The sequence below is a fragment of the Electrona antarctica genome, assembly GCF_951216825.1.
Source record: "Electrona antarctica genome assembly, chromosome: 4".
Taxonomy (NCBI): domain Eukaryota; kingdom Metazoa; phylum Chordata; class Actinopteri; order Myctophiformes; family Myctophidae; genus Electrona; species Electrona antarctica.
The window spans coordinates 47,443,192-47,465,092 of record NC_136809.1 but is presented as its reverse complement, the minus strand read 5'-3'; the positions used below and the strand labels follow the sequence as shown (position 1 = coordinate 47,465,092).

At 40.8% G+C, this 21,901-nt stretch overlaps 1 protein-coding gene across 1 annotated transcript; it reads left to right on the top strand.

Moving 5' to 3' along the window:
* The first annotated feature begins 1,360 nt into the window (after window positions 1-1,360).
* On the top strand, window positions 1,361-18,958 carry mttp (microsomal triglyceride transfer protein). The gene is made up of 18 exons (XM_079499300.1): window positions 1,361-1,814; window positions 3,000-3,187; window positions 3,397-3,540; window positions 5,537-5,644; window positions 5,733-5,849; window positions 5,952-6,091; window positions 6,224-6,374; window positions 6,860-7,017; window positions 8,843-9,011; window positions 9,740-9,856; window positions 10,063-10,275; window positions 10,842-11,053; window positions 11,193-11,290; window positions 12,502-12,629; window positions 13,324-13,551; window positions 14,334-14,458; window positions 16,400-16,570; window positions 17,911-18,958. The coding sequence occupies exons 1-18, from the start codon at window positions 1,757-1,759 to the stop codon at window positions 18,056-18,058; spliced, it is 2,673 nt and encodes an 890-aa protein (XP_079355426.1). The 5' UTR covers window positions 1,361-1,756; the 3' UTR covers window positions 18,059-18,958.
* The last annotated feature ends 2,943 nt before the right edge of the window (window positions 18,959-21,901 follow it).

Below are 21,901 nucleotides of genomic sequence, written 5' to 3'. Positions count from 1 at the left end.
CTGAAAAAACATGGCACAATCAGGTTATTTTTGCAGCAGCAATAAAGATTAAGAAAGTCATTTAAGGTGCAGTTGCATAATCACAGCATAAGAAAAGGGGAAGAAACTCTGTTCCACTCCCTTTACGATCATGGTTGAGGTCGCTGTATAGGGCTTGCTATGTCTAGGAAATAAACTACAATTATATGAGCTTGTGACGGAAGTGAAAGTGTAAAAGAACAGGAAGTGGGTTTTACTTGCCACTATCGTCGTGTTGTCACAAATTATAATTTAATTATCATGTATAATTGTCGTGCTGGTTATGTCTGTGTTTATTTATCGTTCGAGGCTCGAAACGTCATGTCCATGGTGTACCATTTAATACACTTTTAAAGTTTTGGAGCATCATCCAGTGTGCGGTTCTTATCTTTCTTTTGTATTATTCTAACCTCTGCCCGGCACCTGGTTCTCAGTGAGTGGATGTTTGATTGTGCTTCTCTGTGATTTGACCTTTGAGACAATAAATAAGTCAATGTGTCCCAAAAAAGAAAAGAAAAGAAAAAAAGAATAATAGTTACTACTTAGGCTACTGCACTTTGGCTTTGTAGGGAAGTACACTGAAGACTGATTAAAAATGATAAGACATACAGTGAGTATTGTGCCATCCAATCATTGTGACTTGTTCAGTGCATACACAATCCTATCATTATCTCATTCATCCATAGGGCCTATAGTATAGGTCCTATAGTAAAGTATGGATAGGCCTCTGAGCTCTGACTACATTAAAGCATATCAATTCTAAAAGCAAAATAGCCCATGCAGCCCTAGGCAAGATTATTTGAGAGATAAAGCTGGATCAAACACTAAGAATGACATGGAGTAAAAAGATGTGTGCTCTGCTGATGGGGTTACTGCCCCAAATTGACAGTCTGACCCTCGTTTCATCATCATGATCAATTACAGCTCAAAAAGTCACATTGTTATGTCAGACTTGTCAGTCATCAGTATACTATGTAACCTGGCTATTTGGGGGGGAAACAGCTAGCATTCAGCAGTTTATACGCCGATTTAACAGTCCTGTAACGTCAGTGATAATGTATTTATTGGGGTGACCTATTTAGTGGAGGTTGCACGTTTCACAGTAATTTGATGCCTTCCGCTCCTTACCGACACGACCAGACCGACAGCCCCTTTTCCTTCTAGTTCTTCACGAAGTGAGAGCCACAATGTAGCGTCTGTTTATTCATCCTCCTCGTCCACGAGTCTCAGGAAATTAGGTGAAAGGTTTGTAGATGGCGACGGCTCTTTATAAGGTAGGCTAACTAATAAAAATTGATACACCGGTAATCAAATCCAATCAATGTCAATACAGATACGCCTATTGTACGGGAATGACACAAACGTTAGCGATGTCATTTGTTTTATTTTCTAAAAATGAAACCTTAGCTCGTGAAAGAGTTCAACGTTTCATGCAAATTCGCACTTGTCATTTTGATGAATCAATCACTGAGATCAGATTAAGTTGATTAGTTCATGTTGCAGTACCGGAGACATGACTGCCCCCATAGCGCATCATGTTACATCTCTAGTAGTAGATGGTCATCTCTACTAAGTTAATGATTTGCTGTTTATCTCGTACTTAGTACTTGAGCGTGGAGTTTGGAGTCTGCCCTCCCCTCAGATAAAACATAATTGTAGTATCTTCAACGTGCCTGGCCTTTCCTTCTGACTGACTCTCACCAGTTTGATTAAACTGGTTACAAAGACAGCACACATTATGTTAGCCCTTGTTTTGTTTTTTCTTATAGCATCCTCCTGCTTGGATTCAGTTAAAGGTGAGTGTTTTCATTTGTAGATGTTCTGAAACATTGATGGGGTTGTTGTTGGACAATGTTCCAACAGAGCATGAAGTAGGCCTGTTCATTAAATTAACCTTCAAGACATAGGCCTACCATAGTGTACAGATCTGTAACATAGATATAGATACACAATGCATTCATAGTAGCAAAGTAAAGTAAAATTGTAGGCCAATTGATTGCTATCACAACTGGTTGTTTGAATCTTTGCAATACCATTGTATTTTATTATTGTTACACAAGTCAGCAGACAGAATGAATGAGAAACTTACCATCATCAATATTTGTGACTACTAAAAGCTATACAAACAGAGAATCAAGACTAATGTGGAATTGCTCCACTTCATGAAACATTACTGGACAGGATTCATAGAACATTTCGTTTTTATTGATGCAGCTGCATACAATAGCCTGCTGTGAAAAGCTGTAGCCTACTGAAAAAGTGGAAATCACCTGGAGTGATGTCATAGTTCCCCATTCATTCTCAGTATAACTTCAGAAACTGTTGTTTGATGACATCACAAGTTAATCACTCTTACTGGATGAAAAGAGTCTTTCTCAGGTAAAGGGAATTAATGCAATAACAAGTATTCTATTTAAAGGTGGTTGGTTTGCTTTGACAGTGTAACTTGATTACAGAACATTGCATATAGTTTTGTTTGTATTCGTTTACAGTGGCTACATCTCTCAGTAACTGGTGATGCAATAAAAAATGGACACGTCAGTCTGTCTTTGCCTGTGTCATAATGTCACATCTAACATACTACACTGTGTAGTGTGTAGTAAAGAGATTGTATCTGGTCTCGGCTGAAACACACCTAGTTAAATGACCGTTGATTGTGGCCTAGTGAACTTGCCACGATTCATATGGGACATCAACAGGACACTAAAAGAAAGTAAAACCAACTTCTAGGTTAAATTCTCCCTATAAAGAATGAACTGTGTTTTTGAAGTGAGGCCCAGACAGCATTCTAAAGATGATGAGGATAATGTCACATTGTACTGCATACAATGATGTAACACAGTACATTTCTTAATTTAAACTAGGAAAATAACTTTATTTTCAGGTTTCAGTAGCTGTTTTCTATTCAGATAACATATTGAGTCACTTGGACTAGCTAACATTTCCACACATCTGTGTATTCTGTCTCTCTGTTGCTTCAGGTGCTGGCGTTGGACCCAGGTTGAACAATGGCCAGCTGTACAAATTTGCCTATACAACTGAGGTCCTGGTGGACAGGGCCAAAGGGTCAAAAGGGGGGAGTTCTGGCTATAGGGTTTCAAGTGATGTGGACGTTAACCTGGTTTGGAGAGCTCCAGATAGCGAGGATGACCAGCTCATTCAAGTGGCGGTATGTGAGCATAACTACACACTCTAGTGGTGTGACGTTATGAATATTCAGCCATGTACAGTACTGAGTAGGAACATTTCTAAAAGTGTAAATCTTCTGCAAATTGTCCAACAATCGTCATTCTCCACCCTAACCCACTTACCATGAAAGGATAGATAGGTGTACACATTCATTCATCATTTGACATGCCTCCTCCCTCTCAACAACAGATCTCTAATGTGAGGATTGATAATGTAGCCCATCAATCAGAGGAAAAGAACATCCTCCATGGCTCCACGGCAGAAAGCCTCTTGGGGAACACCAGACTAGAAGCTCTAACGAAGCCTTTTATGGTGCACCTAAGAAATGGAAAGGTAAGCCCAAAGACTTTCTTAATTTTTTTGTTGGAGAAGCTAAAGGACATCATCATACCATAATGTAACACTGAAGTGTGAAACGGTGGAGGTAAAACAGACACCACCACAGAGCCCTGGGTGGGATGGCAGTCTGCAGTGTCCATGGGATGGAAGCCGGTAGGTAGGGGACCATAGACATAGAAAGGTATAGCCTCCTTTGGCTCTGGGGTGTCTGTATCTCGAGTGCCATCTTACAGAAGCTACAGCAGCTTCCACATGCGTCACAGAGTGGACCTGCTGCCAAGCAGAGGCAGCAGGTGGGGGGCAGGTCTTAATCACTTGAGTGGCAGCCTGCCTTCCGCACTTCCGCTTGACTTCCACCTGTGCTTTCAAGTTCCAAGGGATACAGGTCGTTCCAATGAATAGAGAGTATGCGCGTGACATCATCATAAAACCCGGAAGTTATGCAGGAATGCCTACCCAGTGGCAAAAAACTACTTTCTGGCCTTGATAGCCCATATATCCAAACAGAAAAGTCCTATCTGATTAACGTTAAACAATGTTAAACTCACTTTGCATGTTGCTTTGCCACTCGCTTTGCCACTCGATGTGCCATTCACTTTAAGCATGCACATACCCTCTATTGCAGTGAGGTAATGAGGTATCTGGCTTTTTATATCTGTGTGTGTGGGACTGCATTAGTGACACCTACTGGTTGTTTGGGGCACCTGTTCAACAGATAGTGTGAACCTTGGCACTTTGTGCTTCTCTCAGGGGAAACTCCTCACTATCAGGTGAAAAATGCTGGCTGGTGGCTCCATGTGTAACAGAGGAGGGCTGTGGTTGTCTACTCCCTCCACAGGCCAACAGCAGGGGTTGGCAGCGAGTGACAGGGACTGCATGCAGTACACACGTGGAGGGAATTGGCAGTGCCTATATAGAGCGTCGCAGTCCCGCCCCCTACCATGGCCCAGGAAATGATTCTCCGTTCATTTTCCTCATAGACATTTCAGAAAGTATTTATTTAAAGACGTTTACGCCGCGGACAAAGCCAACTCGAGTCGTGACAAATCATGACAACAAACACAATTTTTTGGGCCGAACAAATAATTAGAAGAAAACGGCAGGTTACAACACTTTTGTTGTTGTTTTTCTTCTTTGTAATTATTTGTTTGGTCCAAAATATTGTTTGTGTTGTCATGAGTTGTCACGACTCGAGTTGGCTTTGTCCGCGGCGTAACCGTCTTTAAATAAATACTTTTTGAAATGTCTATGGGAAAAATGCATTGGGAGCGACGCTCTATTGGGGAGAAAATTAAAGGAAAAAACAAAAGTAATTAAAAAACCAACAACAATCAAGTGAAACAAAGTTTAAACTTGTAAACACATTTTACATACTTTGTATAACTATACACTTGACATTGACAGACTTTGTCTCCAAATCCATATTTCTGTTGACATGTTTCATTCTGAGGTCATTTTCGTTATCAGTACAAACCCAAGGCCCCTGGTGGAAAACATCATAACCATATGTATCTCTAAAGTGAATTGGTTCTCAACAAAACAAAGAAGCAACAGTTTCAAATGTGATCTAGACCTCATTATAATCTTGTCATTATTATTAAATTATTGAATTTGTTTTGTTTGTCTGTAGATAATCAATTGGGGTCGATACCAGACAGATCTGTGTAGTATACGGTATATCTCTGCTGTCGGGCAGAAACCAGCAAACTCCAAAATGTAAAATTGTCAGCAAATGAAGAAAACTTTAAAATAACATCAAAGTTGGTATTGTGACTTTATATATTGTCAGATACTTGCATCAGGTGGTGAGAGGGGGTGGAGTTAGCTGGTTTAATCGACAGTTTAAGGATCCAATGGAGTTAGCTGGTTTTGTCAGAATGGGGGGACTCATTAGAATTGGGTCCACATGAAAAATAATGTTATCGTAATATAAACACAGTATAAGCCGAAGTTCAATGGAGCTGTTTCTTTTTCCATGCTGTTGCATTAGGTGAGAGCATTCTACTCCTATCGCACAGAGCCTGCAGTCATCAAGAACCTAAAAAGAGGGGTTGCCAGCTTGCTGCAAGTTCAACTCAATACTGGAAAGGTTATAGAGGTAAGTGGCTTTTTAAATATGTTAATGGTTTATTTGAAGATATGCACTGTAACTAAACTAACATGGTTTCTATTATATCTTGGAACAGAACGATGTGTCTGGGAGGTGTATAGTCCAGTACAAGGCAGCACACGGCCAAGTGACAAGAACCAAGATTCTGGACACATGCAGGACCCAAGAGACTGGTTTTTCCACCCCCAGTCAGGTTAGTCAGCAAACGCATCCTTAAGCTGAATGCAGCTGTTCTGTCAGAAGGAACCACAAAAATATATTTTTTTAATGCCTGAATTTGTTCTCCTTCCTTCAGGTCTTGGGTGTGAGCAAAAAGTCCAACTCTCGCACAGTATTTACGCTAGAGGACGGTTTCATCCGGTCAGCTGTGGCTGAGGAGACACACATACTCGTTGTCACTGCTCGGAAATCTGCAGGAGCTAAAGTTGTGTCCAGGTAAGTTCGGGGGTTCAATTGGGAATACAGCATTTAGGAATCACACTTACAGTATTTACTGCAAGGTTTCGTTTTTAGCTTGCAGCCACGTAAGCAATTTGCATTTATGAATTACACTTTCTCGTTACCTAGACAAGCCTTCACACTAGTTGGAACAGAGGCGGGGCCAGGGGAGGCTGCTGGGAATGATGTCCCTGAGGTTGTCGCATCACTTGATTCCCAACTGGCAGCCATTGGGATCATTGCCGAGAAAGTCAAATCCAAGTGCAAGGGCTGTCCATCAGTGAGTGATGTTTCAATTTCATTAACAGAACTTTTTGTTTGTTTGCTTTTAAGTTATAGCAATTGCATTGATAATAGGTGTCCCCAACACCTATTTAAAAAACGATTTCAATAATGTAACTATAATTTAACTTCAACAGACATACTGATCATGAGTTGAAAATCAGACCCATCTGAACTGAGTGGTGCTGTACTGTACTCGTGCTGTAGTACTGTACTGTACAAGCCCTCCTCCCTAGCGTCTGTGTGTGTTTGTGTGAGTAACAAACGCTATTTATATACTCAGACGGACACAGACCAGACCCAGCCAGCCAGGGACACACATTGCTGTGTTTGGGAGTGGCTAGCACCACTCAAAAATGTCATTGACTTCCCTCTCGCACATAGATCCACTGAAAACACATCCATACCGTATGTTTTTGCCGTTTATTGAATTTCTGTATACTGTGATTCCCAACTTCCCTGCTCTGCTGTTTCCTCTGCTAGCTCTTTGAACATTGGCAGGCCAATGAGAAACAATTTGAGCCAGCAAATTTGTCTAAGGCCACGGCACCCCGCAGCTTCCTGGCTCTGATCCAGAGCATTAGGATGGCTTCCAAGGGTGAGATTCTCAAAGTGCTGAAGAGTGCCAGCAAGACAACCCTGTAAGCAGACACCGCCTCCATCCTACTGTTTACCTGTCTGTCACTGCCTCTCACTTCTGCCAGCCTTGTATCGTATCCCTACACCAGTAGGTTCTCAAACATTTTCCATGTCAAGGACCCCCAAGCTCTACTTGATTTATAGGAGACAGGAATCTGTCGCACTCTCACAGTCCCATTGCATAAATATGCTGTATGTAAATGCTTTCATACTTCAGCGGTTTCCAGGTCTACTATGATGTGCCACTCTTAGGTGGTGTACACACCAGGACATATATTGAGTTACCTGGGCAAGTAATTAGCCGATCTGCCCTTTTTGCCACACGGAGACTGTGTTTTGGGGGACTTAAACGGCTAATTTTGAAACCACCTTCCAGAGTGGGAACGTTTGGAGACGCGACTTTCTCGTGTTAATGGTTTATTTCACCATAACCAATAAGTATCACAGCTATTTTATATTTGCACATAATGTCTATAAATCTCTTCTCCAAAAATAGCCGATCTGCAGCCCGCACGCATGAGCTTGTAGATGAGCTATTTTTGGAGAACAGATATAAATTATGGTTCGTTCGCGGTGCATCCATTTCCAATAATGCCCGCCTGAATGTGTGAATCACTTACTTTGTGCTTGCTGCTCGTTTTCAGAAGAATTAATCCAAGGTTTGTCATATTATGGTTTAAAGTAGGCATAAACTTTAGCTGGTCAGTCAGTGTGCAGAGTGAGAAGCAGCACTGCTCTGCAGCCTCTGCTGATTAAATTGATATGACCTAGATATGTCATATGCGCATCTGACTGGCAAGATAATTAGTTATTTGGCAACACCTGTGTGAAATACCAATAGTATAATTTATAAAAGGCTTTCATATAGCCTACTCTTTTCTTTGGTGGCCATCTACAGGCCGGCCATGTGTACTACAGCTTTCCCTTGAATCCGGAGCAGTTTACCGGTCTCGTCTATAGAGCACCGAAGTCCTGACGTCACTGCCCTCTACTACCAGTAGAGGGCAGTGAGCGAAAAGGTTCATGTATGTTTTTATAAGCATTGTACTCTCCATAGGGGGATTTTAGATCGCCTCATATAAGAACTGTGTTTGAAAAATAAACCGATCACCCCGGCCACTCATATGGATATGAAGCATCGACTGAAGGTGGAAATGTACAAATATACCCAAAGAGTAACAAAATAAGCGTTAGAAACGAGCCAAACAACCCAGAGACTACATTTCCGGGTAGGCTGCTTCTGCCCGCAGCCCGTCGCACAACAGAAACTGAACGTTAATTACGTTTATTTTTATTTTTATTTTATTGATATATAATGTATCGTGGTTAGTACGAGTCGAGTCACCACCAGCTGAGCTTACGTCAACGAGGAATCTCAGGAACGCAATATGTTGACAGCTGGGCGTGACGTATATGCTCAGCGACATTGCATTCATATGTAGTTTCAAGGCTTTTGCGGTCACATTAATTCCATTTTCTCTAGAAACTGGCTGTATCAAATATGAATGGACATCATTAACGACGCACAGCCACTCCCCTGACAAACGCCGAGGTGGTCGGTTTATTTTTCAAACACAGTTCTTATATGAAGCGACCTAAAATCGCCGTTTGGGGATCTCAATGCAAATAAACAAATACATGAACCTGGAGATTGACGACCTCTACTGAAAGTGACGTCAGACTTCGGAGCTCTATACAGCATAATAATTAACATAACCGCAATGTGGACGAAGGAAATTTTTATATCATTCACAAACTTGCGCTGCTAACAGCCCGAGCCTCGTGTGGCAAGGCCCTTAATTTGAGTTGTTTCCTTCTGGTTTTCAGACCTCAGGTAGTGGACGCTGTCACGTCGTCGCAGACCTCTGCATCGTTGGACGCCATGGTTGAGTTCCTCAACTTCACAGACACCAAAAGTTTGGTTCTGCAGGAGAGGTTCCTGTATGCCTGCGGCTTTGCATCACATCCCAATGAGAAGATGCTTAAAACCTTACTGGTGAGCAACTTTACATATACAGCATTTTCACATCTGCCCTTTATAGCGCCACCAGGACTTATGTAAAACACTTTTTTAAAATGACTCCTCGCAAATTGGTACACATGATCTCTATAGTCATGTAATCAAGATAGATCTGTTAGATTTTTCATATTCCATCTTGATTGGCTAAGATTAATTTGTTTGCAGGAGTGGCCCGTTTTGAACAAATTGCCGCAAATCATGAACGTATCACCCGATTGCGGTGAAACTTTGCACTACATTGAGGAATAAATGCCAAGCATTTAACAGTATGGTGCTAACAGGAGGCAGATTTTTGCAAAACCTTTTTTTTCCTAAATATTACTCCTACAAACTGTGTTCAAACACATTTGGCCCTATCTTGGGCGCACCTTACCCTTTATCCCTAAACGTATTTGTCATATTTTACTATCTTGATAAACATTTTAAAATAGTTAAATTAGCCGATCTACATCGACACGTTGTGAGCTTGTAGATCGACTATTTGAACCATTTAAAAATGTTTAGGGATGAGTGGTAAGGCGTGGCGCAAGATATAGCCCGATCTCTTAGTCAAGTGATCAAGACGGATCCGTCCGATTTTTTCATATTCCATCCTGATTGGCGAATTCCAAATATTGCTGACCTGCAATAACCTACATGACCTGACGGAGACCTCTGCTCTGACGAGCACTTTGTATAGTAAACAACTGTTTCTTCCTTTCCAGGACATTTCTAAGGAAAAGATGGGAAAGGTCGCCATCATTGACATCAAAGAGTCTGTGGTGATCATGATGGGGGCCCTGGTCCGCAAGCTCTGTGACAAAGGAGGATGCGATTTGCCGGTGCGATGATTAACTTCACTGACTGTATCTAAGTTATTATTATTATTATGTCAGTTGTAAGTTATCTAGTCTATAACTTACATCTGGATGGAAAACAAGATTTTAACCAAGGAAGCATTTCCTCCATGCCATACACATACACTGAATAGAATAGTCATTTCAAAAAACAAATCTAACCGACGCCGGGGTCTATGTTTACCTCTCAGACGGTGGTTGAGCTGAAGAAGATGCTTTTGGAAGGTCCTGACAGCACACAGAAAGAGTCCGAGGTCCAGATGTACCTACTGGCTCTGAAGAACTCGCTGCTCCCTGAGGCCATTCCAATCTTGACCAAATATGCTGAATCTGAGATTGGGGCCTTCAACACCATTGCCCTTACTTCCTTACAGAAATATGATTTCAGTCTCATTACAGATGAGGTACGTTACAAGATGCATAACTTCAAATGCTATTCTGTGTTCAACTGAATTTATATACTTAATCTTACAACAAAGTGTCAACTGCAAAAATAACTGCTAGTCACATTTGAAAATCTGTTGAGCGACATGGTTGTGAGATTAAGTATACTATAAATAGCCCATAATACTATTGTTGAATATAAACAGGGATGGGTCCAATTCATTGATTAATCGATTAATCGTTAATAGGATCAAAAGCTATAATAAAAAAAAATCAAATGCATATATATTTTGTATTCATTTATATATTATTGTATGACAATAAAATGTGTTGCAAAGGCTATATTGTCATCCAAACCCTGCCCATTTGACTACAATTTAGAGGATACCATTTATTTTGTTTGCTTAGGCCTACTGCAGGTGACTTGAATGCTATGGTGCAATGTTGAGTACAGGGCTACAGGCCTACCAAAGTGTGCCTGCATTATTGGTATTGATGCTAATGGTATCTGTTATCATGGTTTATAGTTGACTATCGATTTTCATTTTGGACACTTATTACACATCCCTTTCTACCTGAATCCTAGGTCAAACAAACGGTGAGCAGGATTTACCACCAGAATCGTCGGATCTATGAGAAGAACGTGAGAACCGCTGCTGCAGACGTCATCCTTAGCAACAACCCTTCATACACAGAAGTCAAAAATCTGCTCCTGTCCATCGGACACCTGCCCCATGAAATGAACAAATACATGCTTTCCAAGATCCAGGACATCCTCCGCTTCAACATGCCTGCCAGGTGTGTCTTTGATCTAGATTAGGATATCCAAATGAACTTTGAACAGATGTTGAAATGGCCCATGTTTCGCAGTGGACTAAGCTGTTTTCAAAGCACAAACGATATAAAAAAACACTGTTTAATTTTGTTTGTTTTTCAGCAAAGTGGTACGAGAGGCTATGAAGGACATGAATTCCCATAACTATAACCGTTTTGCAAAAGTGGGATCCTCCTCTGCATACTCGGGCTTCATGGCACGTGAGTGGCTTCTTTTTATTATTTCATACAAACCAACCAAGCCTCATATCATTTAGCTATTGAAAAATAGCAGATCTACAAGCTCACAGCGCGGTGCTTTGAACTTGTAGGTCTGCTATTTTTGAAAAATCGTGAAAATGTGCCAAAAATGTGCAAATCTTTGAATATATATTATTACAGAGTGAACATTTTAACTCAAATCTTTGCTTCTGGGGAGGTCCCTGGAACAACATATTTTCAGATGGGGGGGGGGGGGGGGGGGGTCATGAAATATTGAGCACCACTGATACAGAAACATAAGGTTTTTCAGAAAACTTGCCAGGATTTTGAAGACATTCTTTCCAGGCCTAAATGGGTTAAGTACTCATGTTAGAATTTTACATCAGTTTAACATCAATCCCTATCCTGCGGGCATGTCATAATAATAGGAGAACATTCAGAGATAATCGGCGAACATTCGGCAAAAATAGCAGATCTACAACACAACACATAACAATCTTGTACATCTTTTTAAGATGCTGTAGGGGGGGATAAAGAGGACCATGTACACTATATATCCCTAGGGGACCCCTGTCAACTGAAGTGTATATAGGTTTTAAGTGGTTATAAACGGCATATCACTATGATTAAACATGGATTTCACAAAAACGTGCGAGGGCTGATGTAATTCCTGAGTACCATTGGACTTTTTAGCCATTACATGACAACAGGTTGACAACAATTTTATGCATGCTCTGCATGACACCTCATCTACACAGGCAAGGAGCGAGCGTTCCGACGGCTAAAAACAGTCCTGATTTGGAGCGCCGGCCATTGCATTGCGACGTAGCCTGAACCAATCAAATAACCAATAAATAGTAGCGTGTAGATCTCAACCAATTAAAGTGTTTGGGGACGCGAAACCCAGAGTGGCGCTCCCATTGTAACATAACAATGGAATGCGGAAGTGCTCATTCTATCTCAATGGGATAGTTCCAGCCATAGGAGCTATAGTTTGGAACTATAGCCCATAGGCTTGCCGCACGGCGCGCCTATGGGCTATAGGCGCTCGCGGTGCGTCAGGACAGTCTCATTGGAAAAACATGTATTCTAATGAGATTTCACCGTTCGCTTGCTCGCATCGCTGGCAGTGTCGATGAGGTGTTACATTTCTGTCCCCACTAAACGCCACATGCATTATAAAAACTAAAAACCAACTCAACACTCTGCAGAATCTGCTGATGTCACATCCACATACAGTTTGGACATCCTGTACTCTGGCTCTGGGATCCTGAGGAGAAGCAACTTGAATATTTACAATTACGGCGCTGGTGATGGTCTACTGCTGCATGGTCTACAGGTGAAGCAACCATGCCTGTTATTTGAAACTACTATTTGATGTTGTGATTTTATGCCATGTTGCTGTTATGTCATGACTTTCCATGACGTGTACAGTTGAGACTCGAGCACCTACACCTCAGTCAAGCAACTGCTTACTATGTACCATACTAGAAAGGGATCCCAAATGTTTTCTCTGTGTTCCGGAAACTTTTGAGCTGCAATGAAAACAGGCAAAATCCCTCAACAGTGACATCTGCTGGCAAATTGTAATGTCATATATGGGATTTGTGGACTCTTACCTCACAGGCCACAGGCACATCAGAGCACTTGTTTGAGCCAGAAAGATCTACTGGCTGACTTAAAAGTTCAGATTTTTTGGGTGCAATTGAGCTCAGAAAACCTAAAAGATAAGAAAAACTAGATAAAGTGCTCCTCGGGGCTCCCACCAGGGTAGGTCAGGTTGTGGCCTCCTGGTGGCGCTATAATAGGCCAATGTGAAAAGGGTGCCATTTCTTCTTACGCCTTACGCAATTGGATGATTTGAGGCATTTTGTTCCAAAAATGTGTTCCAAAAACACATTTTTTAATGTCATGATCCCTTTAAGGTAAAAAGAACACCCCCCCCCCCCCCCCCTGCATTGAGTCCCTATGTTTGGGAAACACTGATCTACTTGAAGGAATGCCTGTAATCATTGCAATCTAATGGTATTCAGGTTTCGATTGAGGCGCAAGGCCTCGAGTCCCTGATTGCTGCCACACCTGATGAGGGAGAGAAAGACCTGGAGTCTTTTGCTGGAATGTCTGCTATGCTGTTCGATGTCCAGCTGAGACCGGTGACGTTCTTCAAGGGATACAGCGACCTCATGTCCAAAATCTTCTCCATGTCCGGGGATCCCATAAATGTTGTGAAGGGTCTCATTTTGCTGACTGATCATTCTGAGGTAAGCTTTTGCCACTGTGTAGCTTATAGCAGGGGTTCTCAACGTTTTTGGCCGGGGACCCCCGGAAATGCTTTGGCAATGTCTCGGGACCCCCGCCCCACCCCCTCCCGACCCCCAATATAAATTGACTGCTACAATAACCTTAAACCATTTTGGGCGGGAACCCCTTTTGGTGTTTTAAGCATTGTTATAATTTAGCTATTGAAAAATAGCAGATCTACAAGCTCATAGCGCGCCACCGAGTGGCGCGCTACGAGCTTGTAGGTCTGCTATTTTTTTTAAATCGTGAAAATAAAAATTTAAAAAAACTTTTTTTTTTTCTTTTTTTTTCTGAAAATAATTTGGGGACCCCCTAAAATAATTTGGCGACCCCCCTGAGGGGTCGCGACCCACGGGTTGAGAACCCCTGGCTTATAGCACACTAAGCTGTTTTGAATGCACACAAAGATGACTTCTGACCAGTGTTGCTCCTGAGCTCTTTCGAAAAGTGGTGTTAACCCTTGCGTCCCAATTCTGTCATTACAGGCAAAACTGTAAAAAAGAAAATGATAAATCTAATTAATATTAAAATAGCTGATCTACAAGCTCACAACAAAGTGCATTGCGACTGGTTGTGCGCCAGTAATTCAGCATTTCTGAAATAATATAGATGTTTCTTTTTTTTGTAATATGTATCAGTGAAGTGGTATTTGTCATATAAATTGTGATTAGATGGTATCATCTATATTGTTTATATTCCTATTCACCACCACTGTTCCCTCCTCCCCCTGTCCCCTCTCTAGGTTATTCAGCTCCAGTCTGGTCTGAAGGCCAGTGCAGAATTCCAGGGAGGCTTAGCTATTGACATCTCTGGAGGCATGGAGATCAGTCTGTGGTACAGGGAGTCAAAGACCAGCATCAACAACAGGTATGCTGTCCAGATGGCTAGAATAACCCATTTAGGCCTGACCTCGAAATTTAAAAAAAATCTTCTAAATCCTGCAGTTTTCTGAAATAAATATTTTCACGATTTTTCAAAAATAGCAGACCTACAAGCTCGTAGCGCGCCACTCGGTGGCGCGCTATGAGCTTGTAGATCTGCTATTTTTCAATAGCTAAATTATAACAATGTTTAAAACACCAAAAGGGGTTCCCGCCCAAAATGGGATAATACTGGGACAAAATCTTCCAATAATAAAAAGGTGCCTGCTGGCCTAGTGGTCCAGGAGCATGCCACATATAGACTCTGGCCTGACAGTGCGTTGCGTGTTCGAGTCCCGTTCATGACGACCTTTGCTGCATGTCGCTCACCTTCTCTCTCTCCCTCTTTCCTGTCATTCTTCACTTGTATTTCTATCAATAAAGGCAGAAAAGCCAAAAAAGAAGAATCTTCCAATAATACAGCTGACTAGGGCTAACCAAAAATATATTGAAACCAGTATTTAGAACCAGACTAATCAAGATCACGTTTTATTTTTTAAATATACATTTGTTTTCTTATATCAACGAATACATTTTTTATAATCCACTAAATCGATTAGTCTGATTAACTACTTAACCCAAATACGTATGCTTCGATTGTACAATTGGCGTACACAAATAGTGAAGATTGACGATCTACACGTTGATAAGGTTTGAAATAATCCTGATATTGATTTGAAGTTAGAGCTGACAGTGTCATGGGTATAATATAGCACATTTCTGCTGCTTTCTGTGCAAGTTGCTGTAACAGTAACGGTTCCTTTTGGGTGAATGTGAGATAAGATATGATCTCACGCAATGTACTTTTTCACTTGTGTCCTATCTTTTATACGTTTAAGCTGTCCAGGATGAATATATATAGGGCAAAAGCTGTGGTGATAAAAAAAAAAGACTGAAGGCAACCTTTGTAATTCAAAGAGACCTTTCAAAAGTCCCCGGCTATGTCATCGTACTGTAAATAGATTCACGTTGTTGGATTTATGCGAACTTTAGATGGTCTATAAGGGTGGTCTGATTCATTTTTTCCACTGATGCCTTGGACAAGTGCCCGAATTGTGTCTGACTATTCATGACTGCCTCATAATTGCGTATGTGTGGGTATGACATCAGTTTGTCACCCACCCACTGGTGGTCTATTTTAGAACTCCAACAGTAGCTGTTGAACAAGGGACATGTCAATCAAGCATAGTATGTCTCATTCAGATTAGATGTCTCACTGACTGATGATGAAATAGCATTGAATGGGGGGTAACCCAATATAGGTCACTATTGTGTTTTGTCTGTGCCTTAGGACTGTATTGTATCATGTAACTATACATTTTTGACCCTTAAGCTAAAATGTAGCGCATCCATATCAGTGATTCAGTGTAAAAAAAATGTTTGCCAAAGAAAAAGAGGAAAAAAAGATAACAGAGGACACCCAAGTATATTTCCTAAAGGGACAAAATGTATAATCTAGATTTGGAACAATGTTCTTTATATTATTAATATTTAATTGACACCTTGAAGAGTTCTTCAGGGTGAGGTGATGGGTACAGGGGAATGGCAGAGGCAGGTGAATGGATCAACATAGTTGTACCTCTTGACTTCCACTCTGATAATAGAGTGTTTGGCTATCTATAGGAGCAGAACAAACCACAGTGGCATCTCTGCCAAGGCATGTCTCTGTGCGTGGGCCAACATACATTACAGAGGTTATACGTTGAAGCCCTTTGATTTCAAATTAAAATGTACACTGGAAATTGTTATCACGTTACCTGGACTCCACCGTGGCAGTGTTTGAACTAAATGTTTGTTTCTTTGTCCGAAGACCTTTACCTGATGTCATAAATGTGAAAATACATACAAGTTCCCTGTTGAACGCATTCTCCCGTTGTTTTGGCCACAGGGGTGCTCTCGTCGTCGCTGGCAATGTGGCAGTAGACCTGGACTTTGTCAGAATGGGTGTGGAGGTCAGCTTTGAAACAGAAGCATCACTGGACTTCATCACTACCGTGCAGTTCTCAAATTATCCCTTCCTGGTGTGCATGCAGATGGAGAAGACTACCTTCCCCTTCAGGTATAAGAACATCATTGCAGATACTGTAGGAAAAAAAGTCTTTGTTGTCACTTCACCCTTCTTCTGATTTTTTTCCATGACATTTAATAAGCACAATGGGACTAATCTCTCAAGAACAGATTCTGTGCTGCGCTACCGAATCTGTCAGCAAGGCCATTCAGAATGTCTATACACTGTTGATAGGGGGAATGAAAACACAGGCACACCACAGGAAGTGGAGGGCTGAGGCCAGGCCAAACGGGCCAACATCCTGTTATACACATTCTACTGGGGCTTGCCCCAGCATAGATAGATATATAAAGTCTAGATGGCTTAAGGCGGAGTTTCTGACGTCTTCACCCGGCGGCCATCTTACTTTGGGGATACAGTACAGTATGTTCAATGGCAGCTCAGACAAAAATAGTCATAACTCGCTCAAATCTTGACGGGTTGGTTTATTACAAACGTTGTCAACGTGGCTATGATTCAGGACGCTTATCTGCTTAATTTAGTTTTTTTATATGAACGTCGTATAAAAGCATATAAGTATGCGGACGTCTCTGACGTTTATAACAAACCAAACCGTTTAAAAGTACATGCCCCATAGACACAATGTTATGTAGCCCTGAGGTAAGATGGCCGCCACGTAGCAACGTCGCTCTCCATTGGCCAGAGCGTGGGTGAGCCATCTAGCTTTCTTATATATATCTATGTGCCCCAGAGGCAAATTCAAAGGAAACTTAACGTGTTTCGATTTAAATGTGAAATGTAGCACAAATGAACCATTTTGAATGGTGCGTGTCAAGAATGGTTTCCAAACATTTTGTGCCCATGGCACGCCAAAGTGCATATAAAAATCTCAAGGCACACCTTCATATCCATGCAAAACTAACACATACTCACACTTACTCTACTCACGTTTATTGTATTTACTGAAACCAAATAAAATGTTGCAAATATTGATTTAAGGTATAGAATTTGCCCCTGTATTGGGGAATTTGTTTGCACAAAACACTAGTATAGTAAACTTAAACAAATAATTCATAACCTTTTGTATAGTTGCATGAAGTATATTGCAATGATAATGTGTAGTTGTCATAAATTCCCAAAGTCAGTCACACACGAACTTGTCTCATGGCACACCATGCAGTGTGAAGGTTTATCATATTTCTTGTTTCATAACAAATCATATTTTCATCATATTTATTTAATTCATTTCAGTTATGGTTTTACATGATTATATTCATTTTACCTTGTACCTTTTCTTTTTACATATTCCATAAAAGAAAAGGAGCAGGAAGAAGATAAATCTTAAATCGGATTACATAAAGTGCTAAATTTCCATTCTTTGCCATTTTCAGTGAATCCCTAACAAAGTACGAGAGCCTGCCGTCAGGGAAGACTATTGCATCACACAAAGACAGAAAGCAGCTTGTGCCCGGTTCGGAATTCCCACTTCATCAAGAGAATTCCAACATGTGCAAAAAGGTTTTTGACTCTGACTGGTAGGTAGAGGACATGAGATGAAGATGGAGTCGTGGTTGTTATTGGAGGACTCTTGAATCTAGCCGGTGCTCTCGCTCAAAGAATATTTACTGCATTGAGTTTCACGTTCCACTTCAGACACAAGCCAAGTGAGAGCATAAATCCCAATTTATGCTTTGTCGTACGAAGGTGTAGCGCGCCGGAAATAGCCGATGTACAAGCTCACAATGTGTTGCAGCCGTGTGTGACTAGCCTGGCTAATAAGCCAGACCGGATCAGCCATTGGCAAAAAAAAATTGCCTGCCGGCAGATTACGGTCTGGAGAGGCTCAATTGTACGCCCATTTCCTACACCAGAGAACTGGTGTGGCCAATTGGGACACGGTATGCAATATGGGCGGGCTTTGGTACAGTGACGTTCAATGCTTGAGACCTTTGACTGACAGTAGCTCTGACCAATTGCGTCAAAGAGAAAATGTTTGAACCCGCCCCCCGGGAAACAAGATCCATACACAGCATCTCCAGACTCAAATACCACACGACAGTGTGATTTGAGTCTGGCTTATTAGCCAGGCTAGTGTGTGACGCATTGTGATCTTGACTGTACTGATCTGCTATTTTCTGCGTGCAACATCGTTGTGCAACGTAGCATCAATTGGGCTTAACAAGGGAAAGCATGCAATGTTTACATTCCTCCGAGTATTTAAGTTAATTTGTTTTGTTTGAAATCAGGAGTTTTGTATTTTTATTATGTTTAATATCTATATTTATAAGGGATGCATTTGTATCATTTGTATGGTAAATGATACTCAGTATGAATAGTACCAAAGCTATTTTCCCTTAAACAGAAACTATGTAAATATCACACTCAAGACATTAGAAAGGATTAGCTTTTCCCATTTTAATAAATTCTCCTATACTTTGACCTTGCATTGTTTTTCTGGCTAAGGTAGAGCAATTCGGTATTAGTAACTGACACTGTAGTACTATTATTACATAACCACTATTGTGACATAACCACAATGGTTCCCTTTTTCATAATTATATCAATCCTGGATATTTAATTAGGACAATTTAGCTAATGCACACTACAGTTTATTCTTTGTGCTTATGTGAGGTGAAATTATTTGCAAACGGCAGACCATAACGTATATTATGTTTTTGTATGGGGCCTTAATTGGTCCGTGTTTTCAAAAGCATTTGGATAGTGGTGGTGGAATACGCACGCACGCACACACACACACACACAGTAAACATATGTATGATACGTGTGTGTGCTATTCCACCAATAAATGTACACTGGAACCCCTGACATGTGACCCCATTGACTTACATGTGGTTTAAAAAACATACAATATATTAAATACAACATTATAAGATACAGTATCACACACGCACGCGCGCACACACACACACACACACACAGTATGATGTCTTATATTTTGTATGTTTTGGTACTGTAAACATTAAACATGGAATGTCCGAACTTGAGAAACGTTTTGACCTGACTGAAACACACACTTGTTGACCCAGGTGAGACGATAAATCTGGAGCTTTTCTGTGTCACAGTTGTGACATCAGAGCCCCTGCTGGCATGCAAGCACAACAACTGGGCCTTAATGTAGATTCTTTAGAAACCACGAGAGCAGCTGGGGGCAAACCAGTGTCTGCCAGTCTTGACGCGTCCATGGCAACGGAATCAACACACCGCCAAACTGTCAGGTTAAACTTAAGCCTCGGCCGGGTGGAGTTTCAGTGCCACCAGAAAGCTAACTTTGCACACTGGCAGACGCCAAAGCTTTAGTACGTGTCCATTGACATAAATTTGATTTACTTCCTTCGAGGCATGTCATCTGTTTTTCATCTTTCCAGCAAATCGAATTCGATCAGGCTTCCTTCATATGCAAAAGACAGTCATGATACTCAGGGAAATGAAAGGAATGATGTTATCAATGTACTCACTATCCAATCATTTTAGTTGTGCAGGCCTTCCATTACTGTAAAACAAAAAGCCTGCGGTCTCCCAGGCTAGTGCTACTGTAGCATGACTTGGAAGGAATTGTTTGGGGAAACCTTACTGCTACTTCAGTTCACTGACGGTTGGTTGGAAAAGTTCTATGAGCCTTTGCAGATTAATAATGCAGCAGAGGAGATTAAAGACTTATCTAGCAGTTGTTTGCTGTTTACGACAGTTATTACCGTACTTGATTAGGGATTCATTTCAGGATTGCCTTTATTAATATGGGCTTCACCACTCATGTGTTTAAGCACACATTACCTTTTATTGTAAATTAGGATTGACAGACATTATCCAATAAGATGAATCTTCCTTATTGTTGGTGGAGGCGCGGGTCACATAGTGGAGCTAGGCTATGGCTGGCACGTCATAATTTCCATCAGACATTTGTATTTTACCAACAGACTCACGCCATATTCAGTTTGCTTGCATTTTGATTTTTATTCCAGACATTCATAGACTTGTCTACAGTGCAATCATCTCTCGCTGGTCATATTTCATCACCTTCAAGCATGCATGTGCAAACACTGCACTGCTTCTCCTTCAACATATCCCTCACTGTCATCCTGACCTCTCGCTCTTTATGAGGCAGTCAACGCAATCCATCGTTGTGTATAATGTATACACCATGCCCCCTAAATGACTGCCTTGCATACTTCACATCCAACGTGTTGTACCATTCAAAGTGGCGACTTGCCATTAGGCATTCACCAACACACTTTTTAAAAACCATCCTCACTTTCAATTGACCATCTAATTTCAAAAGCAAGCTTTGACAGAGTCAATTTCTTTCAAAGGGCTCGGTAGCCGACATGAAGTCAGAAAATCAATGGACATTTTAAAGAATGTTGTCAAAAACATGTTAATCTCCATATGTTACAGTGCATTCAACTGGGCTAAACTTAACAGAATGACAACTTTACTTTACATTTTTTAAGTCCACTTAGTGCTACATACAGTATACTGTATTATCACAAATACTTTCAGACTGTCACCTTTGGTGACAAAATAGGTGTAATTCAAGTGCAATTTTAAGAAAGAACATATTGGTAGTATTCACAAAATGTCAGAAAATGGATATTTTGGGCATAATTTTACTTGATATGTATTGTGAGCGCATAAACATTAATAATAATAAAAAAGTATGTGACAGGATGAACGCTTTGCATGTCATCTACACACTCCTCCTAAAAGAACGTGATTGCCCTGAAATGTTCTAATTGAAATAACTTGGTACTCATATTTGTGCAAATTGTATCATTTTCAATGAAAATCTTTGCTTTACTTGCACTGCTCTTAAAGTGCTGGCTGGCAACCCTGAATGTTGTGTGTAAATGAAAAGTGAAATTAATTGGACAGTTTTTAATTACGATCGTTAAATACTGATATGAATAATTGTAAAATAAAGAGCAATCCATGTAGAATGAGAATCTACAACCAATTTTGCAAATCACTGCATGAAGCCATACATCTGTAATGAAATCAACTTATAAGGCAATTCATACGGTTCTTTTGTCATATACGCAAAATAATATGTATTCTACAGAGTTAAGGTACATAGACTGGCCAGCAGCTCCAAATACCTTTTAATGTATTGTTCAGTTTTGAAATATGCTAAATCCACAACCTACAGAACAATGAATCTCACTTTAAGTGAATGAAGCACATTTACATAGTGTGAGGAACCCTGTTGCTGCACTGCAAAAAGTATTCAAAAGGAAACGAGCACTGACAACAAAACAAAATAACACCATATCTTCACTGCACAGAAGTAATATAATATTCAGTCAAATCTGGAGTTTTACCTAAACTCCAAGAACTGGGGAACGGACACGGATTGTGTAATCGTGT